Source organism: Vulpes vulpes, chromosome 2, assembly GCF_048418805.1.
Source record: "Vulpes vulpes isolate BD-2025 chromosome 2, VulVul3, whole genome shotgun sequence".
Lineage (NCBI taxonomy): Eukaryota > Metazoa > Chordata > Mammalia > Carnivora > Canidae > Vulpes > Vulpes vulpes.
Window position 1 is genome coordinate 66,126,688 of NC_132781.1, and position 16,182 is coordinate 66,142,869.

At 36.1% G+C, this 16,182-nt stretch overlaps 1 protein-coding gene across 1 annotated transcript; it reads left to right on the forward strand.

Annotated features, from left to right (window-relative positions):
• Nucleotides 1-1,696: 1,696 nt before the first annotated feature.
• Nucleotides 1,697-15,633, forward strand: GNRHR (gonadotropin releasing hormone receptor). The gene is made up of 3 exons (XM_026003472.2): nt 1,697-2,272; nt 12,622-12,841; nt 15,172-15,633. The coding sequence occupies exons 1-3, from the start codon at nt 1,754-1,756 to the stop codon at nt 15,414-15,416; spliced, it is 984 nt and encodes a 327-aa protein (XP_025859257.1). The 5' UTR covers nt 1,697-1,753; the 3' UTR covers nt 15,417-15,633.
• Nucleotides 15,634-16,182: the final 549 nt, after the last annotated feature.

The window sequence follows — 16,182 nt, forward strand, 5'->3', positions numbered from 1 at the left end:
TCCACCACCCCTAGTTCGTTTCCCTGAGTTAGGAGTCTTTATGTTCTGTCTCCCTTCCTGATATTTCCCAACATTTCTTTTCCCTTCCTTTATATTCCCTTTCACTATTATTTATATTCCCCAAATGAATGAAAACATACACTGCTTGTCCTTCTCCGATTGACTTATTTCACTCAGCATAATACCCTCCAGTTCCATCCACGTTGAAGCAAATGGTGGGTATTTGTCGTTTCTAATGGCTGAGTAATATTCCATTGTATACATAGACCACATCTTCTTTATCCATTCATCTTTCGGTGGACATCGAGGCTCCTTCCACAGTTTGGCTATTGTGGCCATTGCTGATAGAAACATCGGGGTGCAGGTGTCCCAATGTTTCATTGCATCTGAATCTTTGGGGTAAATCCCCAACAGTGCAATTGCTGGGTCGTAGGGCAGGTCTATTTTTAACTCTTTGAGGAACCTCCACACAGTTTTCCAGAGTGGCTGCACCAGTTCACATTCCCACCAACAGTGTAAGAGGGTTCCCTTTTCTCCACATCCTCTCCAACATTTGTGGTTTCCTGCCTTGTTAATTTTCCCCATTCTCACTGGTGTGAGGTGGTATCTCATTGTGGTTTTGATTTGTATTTCCCTGATGGCAAGTGATGCAGAGCATTTTCTCATGTGCATGTTAGTGGCCCCAATTTGAAACAATCAGATAGCGTGAAAGGAATTTAAGCAAATATTCATATTATATATAAATGTGGGTACAGCATTTATACAGTATTCTCTCCAATATCTAGCTACCTTATGCAATAATGTGCAATAATGGCAAGTATAATATTCAAACAATTATAAAAAACAAGGCAATAATAAAAAAGAGTTCATCATTTTTACTACAGCCTAAGCATGGATGGTCTGGCCACTTAGACTGATACATAAATTTGCATGCAGGCCAATTTGTATTAGACTAAATGAATTCTGTAAAAGTAATATGAGGGATCCCTGGGTGGCTCAGCAGTTTAGCGCCTGCCTTTGGCCGCGATCCTGGAGTCCTGGGTTCGAGTCCCGCGTCGGGCTCCCAGCATGGAGCCTGCTTCTCCCTCTGCCTGTGTCTCTGCCCTCCTCTCTCTCTCTCTCTCTCTCTCTCTCTCTCGATCATGAATAAATAAAAAATAAAATAAATAAAAGTAATATGACGTTTTGTGGAGGATGGTTTTAAATGAACATATTTGTCTAGTGTCTGAATGTATAGCAGTGTGTGATTGAGAAGAAAAAACAAATGTTTTTGAGAAATGAATTAATTTCTTAAAACAGATTTGAACTGGATAAAGTTCTTTTTTAGTATTTTTCTTCATTTTCATTTTGTACCTGTCAAAACAATAATACTAGTTTTTAGAAAATCTCTTTATTAAAGTTATGTAAAGAGTAGCATGAGTGGCTTTTAAATTCAAAACTAAGCTTCGACCTTCTCTTCTTAGGAAAAATGTTGTGAAAACCAGGCCATCTGCTGAGGTACTAAGTTACATTTGGCCCTCAGAATGTGTTTGACATGCTCTGTTTTAGCACTCTGTTGGATTATTAGCCCACACAACAAGTTCACCTTGATCTTTTATGTTAAACATAAAGTAGCTCCGGGACAAAATTTGACATAAACCTATGACGTTTCCATCTAAAGAAGGCAGAAATAAAACGGAGCTGTGGGCTAGATTACAATAAAACATCAGAAGCGCCAGAAACACAAGTCTTGAAGCTCCATCAGTAAGGGAATATGGCAAGCGCCTCTCCTGAACAGAATCAAAATCACTGCTCAGCTGTAAACAACAGCAACATGCTGATGCAGGGCAACCTCCCCACCCTGACCTTATCTGGGAAGATCCGAGTGACAGTTACTTTCTTCCTTTTTCTTCTGTCTACAATTTTTAATGCTTCTTTCTTGTTGAAACTTCAAAAGTGGATTCAAAAGAAAGAGAAAGGGAAGAAGCTCTCGAGAATGAAAGTGCTTTTAAAACATCTGACCTTGGCCAACCTGTTGGAGACCCTGATTGTCATGCCACTGGATGGAATGTGGAACATTACAGTCCAATGGTATGCTGGAGAGTTCCTCTGCAAAGTCCTCAGCTACCTGAAGCTTTTCTCCATGTATGCCCCAGCCTTCATGATGGTAGTGATCAGCCTGGACCGTTCCCTGGCCATCACGAGGCCTCTAGCTATGAAAAACAATGGCAAGCTCGGACAGTCCATGATTGGCCTGGCCTGGCTCCTCAGTGGTATCTTTGCTGGACCACAGGTAAACCAGATCATGAACTTGTTAGCATATGGCAATCACAGATTTCCTATCTACACTTGAGTACTGTATGCAGCATTGCATGTCAAAGGCAGTATTGTCGTATCTTGGAGAGCTTGGACTCAGGAAATTAGAGTGGAGTTTAATCCCGGCTCTGTTACCTTGGGCACATCTTTTAGCTTCTCTGGGTTTCAGTTCCTTCATTTATAAGATGGAGGTAATGCCTACTTTATGCAGCTTTCATGAAGATTAATTGAACAATGTATTAAAGTGTCTGGCATATCTCTGGTATGTAGTAAATGCTCCTCAAAAAATGCAGCTATTGTCAAATTTGACCTCATCCCCATCTTATTCTTTCAACTGGTTTTCTTTTTTTTTTTTTTAAGAATTTATTTATTTATTAATGAGAGGCAGAAAGAGAGGCAGAGACATAGACAGAGGCAGAGAGAGAAGTAGGCTCCATGCAGGAAGCCCGATGCAGGACTCAATCCTGGATCCCCAGGATCATACCCCAGGCTGAAGGCAGACGCTCAACCGCTGAACCGCTGAGCCACCCAGGTGTCCCTCAACTAGTTTTCCATTCACTCTGATTAATATAGTAAATTGAGAGAATTTTTAGGAACTGCGAAATTTGCACAGGTAGGAAGTGTTTATAATCTGTGTCATTTGGGACTTCTTGAGGGAAACTATCCTGTCTTGTTACAATTTAGAATGATTCTCAACTAGTATGTTGTTCTGTAGTTTGCAGCTGGGTGGGACTGAACAAAGAGGAAAAACAAGAATCCTGGACTATTGAAATTTGAATATTTCCCTGAGCTTGACTTGAGCTTATCTGGAAGTAGGCTAGACTACAACAGGCTGTTAGCAAAATTAAAATTGTTGGTGTAGGCACAGGCCCTCTGGTATAGGCAGATACCGCCCCAGATTGCTCTCATCAGAGGCAACCTGATTAATTGGCCTGCAGAATCTGTCTTTTTCAGCAGTCATATCTCTGAAGAAAATGACACATTCTTACAGATAGCAAAGATCCTTTAATGACTGATAAATAAGTTGTCCCTAGACATACCCTGATGATGAACCCAGGGTACAAGGATGTGTCGAGAAGTAATGTCAAAGTTAACAAGAATGTTCCAAAAACTGGCCACTACAAATGGAAGTTATCTAGACATTCTAAATGAGCTAGGTGGTTAAAAAAATAAACAAAAACAAACAAAAAACCTGCCATGCAGAACCCACTAAATACATTAAAGCACCGGAAAGTTGGATTACCAAAATTTCCCACCAATTCCTCACTTAACTAATATTTTTTGGATATTAGATCAATTTAATTAGGGTGTATTTTATGGCAGGAGAAATGGGAAATACTAGTGTTTTGATTTCCCTGGAGAAAAGCATATTATAATGATTCTCACAGTGACTAAATATACAAGAATAGGTTTAGTAAATGTGTCTCTCCAAATGAGGTTATTTAGCAAAGGCTTATGCCTGAAGTTTCCATTTCATTTCTTTAAATTAAGAGTGCTCCTTACTTACTGGTTTTCTTGGGGAAGATAAGCAAGTTAGGCTCTTCACACTGAGTCTGATACTGAAAGAAAGAAACAGCCCTCAAAGGAAATGTAATTCAGTTGTGGAGACAAAACTTATATAAAACTAATGCAACTATATACTAAACATTTTTTAAATCTATGACAAGTGTAAGAAGAAGGAGAGATGAGTAAGAGTGGAAATGGGGAAGGAATGATTTAAGGTTATAGGTAGGATACGTTGAGTCTTTTAAAATGAACGGTATTTGGATGGAAAAAATAAGTCAAAGATCACATGTATTTTTCAGCAAGAGTTGAAAAGTGTGCTTAATTTTCAGACTTTTCTGGCTGAAGTAAAAGATTGAGAGGTGGGATAGCAGGAAATCAGATTTGGTGGTTGCTCCTTTTCTTCTACCTCATAGGTGGAAGACATATCATATGACATATGACATTATTTGTCATAAAACATCATAATTATGCATTGGCTTGTCTTTGCTATTAAGGAATATTCTCTTGAATGATGGAGACTCCATTAAGTTCAACTTAATTAATATTTAAATTACCTAATAAGATAACTAGCAAAAATTGAAATTTAAAATCTTTGCATAATGTGATTTCTCTTCAGATCAAATAAATCCTTCACCTTTCCCTTAAACAAAAACTTCAGACGGATGAATCAGTGAGTGGGGTATGATGGACCTGTATTATAAAAGACAGTAATAATCATGGGGAAATTCTGAAATTAATGTGAGAACAATAAATCCTTTGTGAGTCCTGGGCAAGAAATAAAGTGATTTTTTAACAAAAATACTTTTAGAAAATTTACATAGACCCAAATAGACATGAGAGACAGAGAAATCTTTTCCAGCTTTTCTGGCAATGAGGTGATTAGGTTGGTGGCTAAAATAGTCTCAGAGAGAATTGATTGTAAGAGGGACGTTTCAAACAAAAAAACAAAGCTTGGCAACAAATTGGATTTAGGGAGTTAATAACCAGAGGGTGTGTAAGCTACAGCTTCAATACTTTTAGCCAAAGAGTTTTAACAACCATTGAAATAGGCAGGTAGATTGAGAAAAGGAGTGTTTGCCTCTTTGTTTCTCTGTTTGTTTGACAGGGAGGGGAAGGCAGGCTCTGAAGGAGCTGAAAACATTTGCTTTAGGACATAATGTTACCAATATGAGGTCATTGTATAGGTACAGGTATTTGGAAAGTAAGTTAGGATACTGATGAAGGTCAGTTTATGATAATAACGGAAGTGTAAACCAATAACATCAGTCTCCCTTAGAGGACTGTCCCAGAGGCTATAAAAAATATATTGATTTATTAATTCAATTATTTTCATCTAAGTATATGACAGCAATAATAGAAAGGTAGTGTCAAATACTTATCTATCTTGATGTAGTAAAAAGAAAATATGAAATTAAATTTGAATTGTTTAGGATGTTCCTGTAATAGCCTGACCTCAAATACATTACTCTTCCTGAGAGATTTATGTGAAGATGGGCCACAGAAAATAATGGTATTATTTTATGGTGAAACACATGACTCATCCTTACTTTCAGCAGCAGATTAAATTTATAAAGCACTTTACTGAAGTTTCCTGAAAAAGCCCATTCTATGCAGTACATAACAGCCATGTATATATTATCCCTATCCAGTGCATCAGAGAATGTACAAAGAAGTTTGAGAGCAGTGGCAGGCAAATACTTCTGGCAGTAGCCCAAAGTAAGACATCTGTACCACATACAGACTTTGAGAAAATTTTTCATAAAATAAATATTCAACTGTGTTTCATTTCATTTTTTAATGTTGATTGCAACTAACCAATGGGTACAATCTGCAGTTCAAAAACAACAGTCTGCAGGAATTCATTGACTTTCCCAGGGTCAGTTGGGTTGTTGGACTCATGCCTTTTTATTAAGTCTAGGTTTTCTTTTTATTATAGCTCTCTGCTTTCTCTCTGAATAGAAGAGGTTTTGAATCCCATGACTAATGCTTACATATATTAAATGGGGAGGATAAGAGATTGAAAGGGCACATTTCTACTTCTAGACTAGCACATACCAAGCCCTCCTCATGCTTCACCATGCAGTGGAATGAGCCCATTGACAAAGGTGCATCCTGTAGGCTAATTTACACTGAAAGGATGACTTTAATCATCATCCTCTGGTGCATGTATTGATCGTCTATTACTTGAGTAATTCTATGATGGTTTGAGGATATATTTTCAGAAGTTTCAGCATAGCATAGCTGAACTTTCAATTTTTTTCTTAGTAAATGGAATTCTTTAAAAAGCAAAATTCTATCTGGAGTCCCAATACATGAAACATCTAAGTGGAGATATTCTTGTTGAAGAGGGATAAGAGAGGCCAGTCTTCTGCTTGGGCATTCATTAGCCCCATTCATGGTCTCTGAAGACCTTAGATCTCCTGCAGCAAAGCTTGGAAGGCAATGGAATAGTAGAAATGGCATGAGTATGGGTTTTAAACAAAGTTGGTTTCAAATCTCAATGCTGTCTCTTACTATCTCTGTGGCTCTGAGTAAATCACTTAACTAAATTTAAAAGAATAATGGTGAAGAATAAATTGTAAAGAATAAGATACATAAACTCACCTAGTACAAGAATTTATAATTGGACATTCCATTAATGCTCATTCCTTCCCCTCTGCCTGTTTTCACTCCTTTGTTCATAATAGAGTTTTTGAAGTCAGGAGGGAAATAGTATAAAAACTACATGATTATTTAAGGGACAGCAAAGATAATTGCTTATATGAAGATTGATTATTTCTAATTTCTCAAATTATAGCATTCATTGTGACTGATAAGTCAGTTTAACCAAACTACCTCCTAGTCATCAGGCTATCCTACTCATTCTGAAAGCTATATATGCCAAAGCATAATAATTTAAGTCTTGAAGGTATTATTTGTAACAGTAATATAAGGATGAATGGAAGAGGGACACCTGAATGGCTCAGTGGTTGAGTGTCTGCCTTTGGCTCAGGTCATGATATCAGGGTCCTGGGATCGAGTCCTGCATCAGGCTCCCCACAGGGAGTCTGCTTTTCCCTCTGCCTATGTGTCTGCCTCTCTCTGTGTGTCTCTCATGAATAAATAAATAAAATCTTCAAAAGAAAAAAAAGATGGATGGAAGGAAGAGTGAGGGATAAAGAGGGAAAGAGAGAGCAAGAAAAGAAAAAGGAAGGAAAGGAAGGGACAAACATGAAAGGAAATCTGCCTTAAAACCATGTGTGGTTAGGCTGGTAAGTGCATGTTGAGGAGAAAACATTTCCTGAATTAGGTGTGTTTATATCTAATCAAAAATCATATGGTTTCCAATGGCAATCATCTCCCACCACAAGAATCATTTGCAGAAGTTCATACTAGTTTTTCTGTGTTAACGTGGAGCATTACATGCTGACAGGATTTAAATTCTATCATTAACCCAGGTTGGAAGGCAAGATAGATGAGACATCCTTTGGTCTTTGGTGTAAAGATATGTGATCTGAAGATGTATAGAGGCTTGCCTTGACACACAGAATGCACCTGATAGGACTAGAATGCACTTCTGAACTTGACAAGCAGCTTAAATTCAACAAATACTCACCACACATATACAATATGCCAAGAACTATACTAGAACATAGAGTAGCATGCTAATAACATAAATAACATCAATAAACATAAATAAATAACAACGATAATGATGATGGTGATGACAAATATTGAAGACATAAATATGTGTCAAGAATTGTACTAAATCCTTTTGCTGCACTATTTCATATAAGGCTCCCCCAAGCCCTATATATTGTATACAGTTATTATCTTGATTTTATTCACACAGAAACTAAGATTAAGAAAATTATATAAAATTCCCATGATTACTGTCTAGTAAGTGCAGGTGTCAGTACCAATTAACTCCATACCCAGAGCTATTGGCTACTACACTGGATCACACTACACAATATCGTCTATTTCCTTTATTCTTGTAGGAGGCTAGAGAAGGAAAAGGCAGGAAAGTCTTAAATTGAGAATAGATAGTTAAGAGCTATCAGGAAAAAATACATGGTAAACATTTATAAATGTATAAATAAATATATATGAATACACGTTTATAAGTTGTGTGTCTTGAAATTTTTATAAAAAATAACGGTTATGGTTATTACTTATATGGCACTATGTGCCAGGCATTTTTCTAAATGCTTTGCAAGCATTAACCCATTTAGTTGTCTTGCCAGCTCCTAGAAGTAAATACTACTAATATCTCCTATTTTATAGATGAGAAAATTGAAGCACGTCATCTAAAGATAATTACAACGGGAAAAGATTTGGTGATAATGTAGCCTGGGGTAAGGTGAGGGTGAAGACAATAAGAAGCATCTGCAAATGACCGTAAAGAAGAAAAACAGATTGTTCTCGTTTATGGCAAAATAAAGCAAATACTGATGAGACCTGGGGCCAAGGATAAGAAAGAAGAAACTAAGAAATTAAAGAATTATAATCCAAGGACAAAAAACAAAACACTGAAGTAAAATGGATCCCTATATTAATCATTCTAATGAACGTGGATTTCGAGCACAAAATAAACTGAACCCAGCCTAAAACAATTCAAGGGCGAGTAAGATTCTGTGTTACTGTAACACTCTTCTGTATCACTCTTTTAGAACTTACAACAATCTACCTTGTGTGGCAGGTGTCACATACATGCTTTAGCTCCCCTACCAAATTTAAATTCTCTGATAGCAGGATATATCTGGTTCATCTTTTATGACAGAGAGCACCAAGGATAGTTTTTCATCAAGAAGGTGCTTTAACAATAAGCATTTGGGGCACCTGCTTGGCTCAGTCAGTTAAGCAACCAGTTCTTAATTTTGGCTCTGGGTCATGATCTCAGAGTTGTGAGATCAAGTCCTGTGGTGGGCTCTGCACTGGGTGTAGAGCCTGCTTAAGATTCTCTCTTTCTCTTATTTTGCCCCTCCCCACCATGCACTTGCTCTCTCGAAAAAAAGAAGAAGAAGAAGAAGAAGAAGAAGAAGAAGAAGAAGAAGAAGAAGAAGAAGAAGAAGAAGAAGGAAGAAGAAAGAAGAAGAAGAAGAAGAAGAAGAAGAAGAAGAAGAAGAAGAAGAAGAAGAAGAAAAGAAGAAGAAGAAGAAGAAGAAGAAGAAGAAGAAGAAGAAGAAGAAGAAGAAGAAGAAGGAAGAAGAAGAAGAAGAAGAAGAAGAAGAAGAAGAAGAAGAAGAAGAAGAAGGAGGAGGAGGAGGAGGAGGAGGAGGAGGAGGAGAATATTGAGGGAAGCCTGAGTGGGTCAGTGGTTGAGTATCTGCCTTTGGCTCAGGGCATGATCCTGGGGGTCCTGGGATCCAGTCCCACATCCCGCTCCTTGCAGGGAGTCTGCTTCTCCCTCTGTCTGTCTCTGCCACTCCTTCTGTGTCTCTCATGAATAAGTAAATAAAATCTTTTTTAAAATTGAATTATTAAGTATATTATATAAAGATATTAAAGATAACCATTAGTTCAAATCTTAGCACTTAATTTGTCATTTTACTGAAAGTTTCATAATGATTTAAAAACATGAAATATTAAAGTGAAAATGTGGCAGAGTAGTGCAGAACACAAAGTCAACCTTGGGTCATCTGGGTCCAAGGATGGTTGGGAAGATGGGGAAAGAAGTAGCTAAGGTTTTAAAGAAATATTAGATTCTCAGGTTCTATATGAAGTAACCCAAAGACTTCACCTCACAACATCTGTTGGATCAAATTCAAAACTGAGTTTTAAATAAGGGCAGGTGGCAAGGCAGTATAGAAAATTTAAATGGTTCCTTCGTGATGTGGAAAAAGTCTGGATTGTAAAGTAGAATCAGTTGAAGTGGTGTTGGAGTTTCTGAACTTTAAAGTTGATGATATGGTCATTGGGCGCTCTCTAGTGGATTAATTTAAAAATAACTGTTTTGCCCTGGAAAAAAGATCTGAAACTGAAAATCAACACTTTAATTACAAATAAAAGATACAGCATTATGTTTTATATTACGTTTACTTATATTTTATTTATGGCATGTTATATTTATACCTTTTAAAAATCTTCTACTCTATAAGCAAATAAAGGAAATACAGCATTTTTTAAGGCACACTTGACTCCCATTCCAATGCCTCAAAGAGGAAAGAAATCCTGGGCCTGCTGATTAATTAAGCTAAATTAAAATTTATTAATTGAGTCAGAAACTTTTAAAAGTCAATACTGTCTCTCATTTGCTTAAAATTTTTTAAAATCCTGTGACATTTTTGTTTTAATTTATTTGCTATTAATTTTACAGTGCTTGGGCATGCTTTTCATTTTAATAATGTGTCACAGTAAAATGAAGTTTCTCAGTGGAGAAACTTAGAAATGACTGGATAAGAAGTGTGCTTCATAAATGGGGAAGGAATGAGTAAGTAGACACTTATCATTAGAACTTGTTTTTGACAACTACTTGAAACATTTAAGTAGTTGATTCAATTTGTGATTTTAAAAAACACAATTTAACACTTAATGAAAGGTTGCAATAATCATGAAGACTTCTGGAATAGCTTTCCTTCAGCTTCCCCAATATTAACATTTTACTGCATCCATTTATTTGCTTTGTTTCATATATACACTTTTTTTCCGAACTGTTTAAAAGTGAATCCAGATATGATGTCCCTTTAAAAAATACTTCAATATGCTTTTTCTAGCATATACCCACATTACAAGTATCAAAATCAGGAAATTAGCACTGAAAAAATATTATTATTTAATCTATATAACTTCTTCATATCTCACCAAATGTCCCAATAATGTACCTTTTAACAAAAGAAAATCCAAGATTATGCATTCAATTCAGTTGCCACATCTTCTTAGCCTCCTTTAAATTAGAACCATTCCTCAGTCTCTCTTTGTGTTTCACAACATTGACATTTTTTAAGAGTATAGGCCACTTATTTTGTAGAATGCCCCTCTATTTGAGTTTGTCTGATGTTTTCCCATGGTTAAATTTAAGTTATGCACTTTAAACAGAAATACCAAAGTAGTGGTGGTGAATACCTCTCAATGCATTATATAAGGAAGCAGCTGCTGTCCAATGGTTCCATTATTGGCAATGTTAATTTAATCTTTTGGTTATTTTTGTACTGTCAAGTTATTAATTTACTCTTCATAATGACTAAGTAACTTGCAGGTAGATATTTAGAAATTATATAAATATCCTGCTTTACTCAAAATTTGCCCATGTTTTTACTATCCATTGATGATTCTTACCTGAATCACTTATCATTACCATTCAGTAATCACTACTTTCATTATTCCTTATACATTTATTAGTTTGCTTTCTATAATAAAGAGGTTCTTTCCCCTCTCCCCATTTCTTTGTTGTTATTGTTTCATAATTTATATCAGCGTGGACTCAAGGATTCTTACTTTATTCAATGGTTAATCATGCCTTTTTATCAGGGTTTGGTTTTTTTGGCGTTTGGGTTTTGTTCTCAATGCTTATGCTGTCCCAGATTTGGCCAATGGGAGTTCTTTTCAAGGTGGCTCCAGACCTCTTTGGACATGCTCCATTATTCTTTAAGTACTTTTGCATTTGGGGCACAAGCTGTTCCAAGCACCCTTTGTAGTTTGTCTATGCCAGCCTTGAGAATCATTCACTTTTCCAATGAGCTCTGGTGCCCTTTGATAGAGAATGGTATTTAGACAACGAAATCCAGGTACAAAATGTGTTTATTGCTACTAGGATGTTCCTAGCCTCCTAGAAGACAAAGCTACAAAATAAACACACACACACACACACACACACACACACACACGTACATAAATATACCTAGAAATATTTCTTACCTTTTATGCAGGTGTATAGGACTCCATTGTGCGGTCCACCCCATTTTATTCAGCTACTGTTCTATGTTATTTTCAATGTTTTTCAATTACAAACAATAACAACCTTGTGCCTATGTATTTTCATATAATGGAGGTAGGAGTGTATCTTCTGAGTAAATACCTGGATGTCAGATTGCTTGGTCAAAGGTAAATGCATATATAGATATGTCACTTATTGCCACATTCTTCTCCATAGGGGTTGTGCCAATTTGCATTCCCACTAAGCAGTGTGGGAGAGAGAGTATCTATTTCCCCACAACCCGCCCTCATATGAGAATGTGTTGCTATTTTTCATTTTTGCCAATTTTGAGAATGAAAAATGCCATTTCAGTATAGCCTTCACCGGCATTTTTTTTAATCACAAATGAGGTTGAACATCTTTTCATATGCCAAAGGGCACTGCTATATCTTTTTTTGTGAATAGTCTATTCATGTCTTTTGACCATTTTAATGGGGTTTTCTGTCTCAAAAAAAGTAAAATTTAAATATGTATTTGGGGGGCACATTCTAACCACTGGACACAGTTTTGGGTGCTGCAGATACAATGATAGACAAAATCACTTGCAAAAACTTTACTCAGCATAATTATATCTGATATTGAAATACAAACAGTATTTAAATCCTTGGTTGATGATTGTTCTGCTAGTTTGAAATAATTTCAAAAAAAATAAAATCCTATAGATTCATTCACATTATCCAAATATATTTTAAGTTAAGATCCTATAGATTCATTCACATTATCCAAATATATTTTAAGTTAAGATCCATTTACAACTTTTTACTGAAGGGTCAAAAGGATAGTATCAAGGAGCTGAGCCCTTGCTTTGGGTAACATGTTCAAAGGCCTGCAGAAGACAAAAGGAGAAAGCTTTCAAGAAAATATGCAAATAGTGTTTGAAAGAAAGTAATGCCACTCTCTTATTTTTTTTTTCTTTTCTCATACAGTTGTACATCTTCAGGATGATCCACTTAGCAGATAGCTCTGGACAGACAGAGGGTTTCTCCCAATGTGTAACACACTGCAGTTTTCCACAATGGTGGCATCAAGCCTTTTATAACTTCTTCACCTTCAGCTGCCTCTTCATCATCCCTCTTCTCATCACGTTAATCTGCAATGCAAAAATCATACTTACTCTGACACGAGTCCTTCATCAGGATCCCCACGGTACGTATTTCTTAGATTTGGTGTTCATTGTGGATAAACAGATTTTAACAGCAATGTTCACAGCAGAGTGGCATGTACAAGGTGCCAGATACTGTTCAAAGCAGTTTGCATATTTAATACAGTAACTCCAAGAGCTAATACTTATATTATACTTTTACTATCCTCAGTTTACAGATGAAGTAATTTGGTATCTCCCAATGTTCCAAAGTTGTACCGTGAAATTAAAAATGAAATAACAATTTTATCATTTTACCCAAGATACGAATTGGCAAATTGCTCCTGCTGGGCCACCACAACACTATGCCAAACGCCTGATTTCTAGAATACCACAAAGCACGCCTCGTCAAATGGTAGTCAAAAGACTTGCTAAGGTTAAGCTGTTCCATTTCCCACTCAGATCCCCTCTTCCACACAACATAACTGTATACTTGTATGCATGTGTGTCTTGTGTGAAATACTCTTGAATATGGAGCTGACTCTTTCATCTGAATCTTCACAGCTGTGGTTGTACCTTTTTTGCTTCAGTAATCCAGAGTAGTCTCGAAAACTAAATTTATGAATTTTCAAATTAAACGTGGCTATATTGGCCTGACGTCCAAAAGACATGTTTTCAATGGCATGGTGCATAGTTAAACGTGGTACAACTTAACAGGAAAATCATCTTAATTACAGTAGCATGATTACTAATCTCAGCAGATATTTTCTCAAGGAAATAATTGTGGAAATGCTCTATAATAAATACTTGAGCAGTTCCCAGCACAAAATGGGTATTTGATACTTCTTAAGTATACAAAAACATTTGCCCTCAAAATCTTATCCCAGAGAAATTCAGTTCTATAAGGGATATCTAAGAAGGCCATATGGAGAATAAGAAGATAAATCCCAAATAGGGATTAATCTGAAGAAATGTGAGCTAGGCAGAAGCAGAGAAATAAAACAGCAGAGGCAAGGAGCAATAGTTCAATATTACTAACACAGATTTAGTTAATTAATCTTTTCTCTATTCAACCAATATGTATTAACTACTCAATATTGCTGGAAATGGTGATAGATGTGGATACCACAGTGGATAAAACAGCCCACTATCCTGCTTTCATGGAGTCTACAGTCTTGCAGAAGATGGTATAACAGTAAACCAATAATGATATGTGATGATATTTCAAAAGAGGTCGAAGGACAGTTATAGGAGGTTGAACATTTTTTCAGATTCAGCCGCTGTGCTAAGCCAAGATGCTTTCCTAAATGTGTCCATTCCTATTGTTTGCTTTATTACTTATATCATTAGAGTTTACAGATACTGAGGATTAAATGAAATAATGTGTGAAAAGAACAAGGCCCATAGCAAGGTACACAGTAAATGATAATTAGGTTTGTATGACAGAAATCCATAACCTACCTGTTCTCAATAAATTACTGACTTTAACATTTGTAGTCAAAAATTAATTTTATAATTAAAACATCATGCATGCAAATGTTTTCATCCATATTTCCATTCTTTTGTGATCAATGAATAAGAAGTTGCAAAATGGTTGCTTCTGAATAGCATGATCTATGTCCCTCATGAAACATACAGCATGGGAAAGGCATTTTTTGTTTCAAAATAGCAGTTCTGGCGTATGAAATACAAGAACAGATTTTGAGCACTTTAAAACTGCAGTTAAGAACTATGTGCTAAATTTCATGCAAGCAGCCTGTGAGTGTCAAAAATTCCATTAAACCCTAGTGAATTTACACACACACACACACCATATGTGACAAACACACAAACCTCACATACACCACACAGATGGCACACATACAAGCTTCACACATACATCACCCACACACCTACATGTGGACTTTAAGTGATTTACTGATATGAAAAGGGAAATTGTTTTGAATATCATAGAGAGAAGCACATGGTTGAGAAAGATAATTTTGGACATACACTTTCATCCATACGTGATTCTTATTATCTTTACTGTCAGAGATAGTAAGTATGGTTCTGTGTAAACACACAATTCAATTTAGTTCAACTTTAGTCTACTCTCAAATTTATGTTTTAAGAGTTTGAGTACCCATACATTTCAAATCCAAATTATTTGGTGGAAATTTATTTTTAAGAACACTGCTATCTTTTAGTCTTTTCTATTTGTTATGTGACATAGAGGAAAACTTGGAATATTAAACATTAAAGAAATTTTTCAAACAAATTTTCATTATGAAAAATATTGGAATTTGTTCCCTATTCCATTAATTAGTTTGAATTAGTGAATCTCTCTTTCTTTTTTCCATGTTGGTTTTGTAATAAAACTGGTCTTTAAATATCTACTTTTTTCTCTATCTAACAGAATTACAACTGAATCAGTCCAAGAATAATATACCAAGAGCTCGGCTGAGGACCTTGAAAATGACAGTTGCATTTGCCACTTCGTTTACTGTGTGCTGGACTCCCTACTATGTTCTAGGAATTTGGTACTGGTTTGATCCTGAAATGTTAAACAGGGTGTCAGATCCAGTAAATCACTTCTTCTTTCTTTTTGCTCTTTTAAATCCATGCTTTGATCCACTTATATATGGATATTTCTCTCTGTAATTGATAGTCTATGTAGGAAGCCATATAAAGAAGAGCAAGGTGGTGAATTTCATCAAATGGGAATAATAAACACAAAGGTCGCAGCACATTTACGGATAAACAGAGTTTAAGATTATATTAACATCCTTTTTCTTTTTGAAAACACATTGTCAGAAACTCAAATGCAAATAAAAATAACAAACACAAAGAAAAAGAAAATTCAAGAAAAATAATAAAATATTCCCTCATAATCATAAACTTCTGAATTAATCTGTCCCCTTTCTGGGCTTCTATAACACATTACATAGGTTTCTTATTACTTTCTCCTTGTCTAATTATGTATAAAAATTTTAAATAGCCATGGCCTAAGGCATCGAGATTCCAAAAAGTAAGGCTGAGGGCTGCCTGGGTGGCTCAGTGGTTTAGTGCCACCTTCAGCCTAGGGTGTAATCCTGGAGACCAGGGATCAAGTCCCATGTCGGGCTCCCTGCATGGAGCCTGCTTCTCCCTCTGCCTGTGTCTCTGCCTCTCTCTCTCTCTCTCTCTCTCTCTCTCTCGTATAAATAAATTTTTTTTTAAATTAAAAAAAAAAGACAAAAAGTAAGGCTGGGAAACTACAACACAGCCTTAACCTAGGCATGCCTTTAAGAGTTTTTTTTCCAAGGAGCCTAGCAGCAGTTATATCTTATGCTCCAATGATACGCAAAGCACAGGAAATTCCCTGTCCATAGGATCAATTTTCCTTCCTCTGGTTAAAAAAATGCAACAAATATAATTTTTTCTTTGA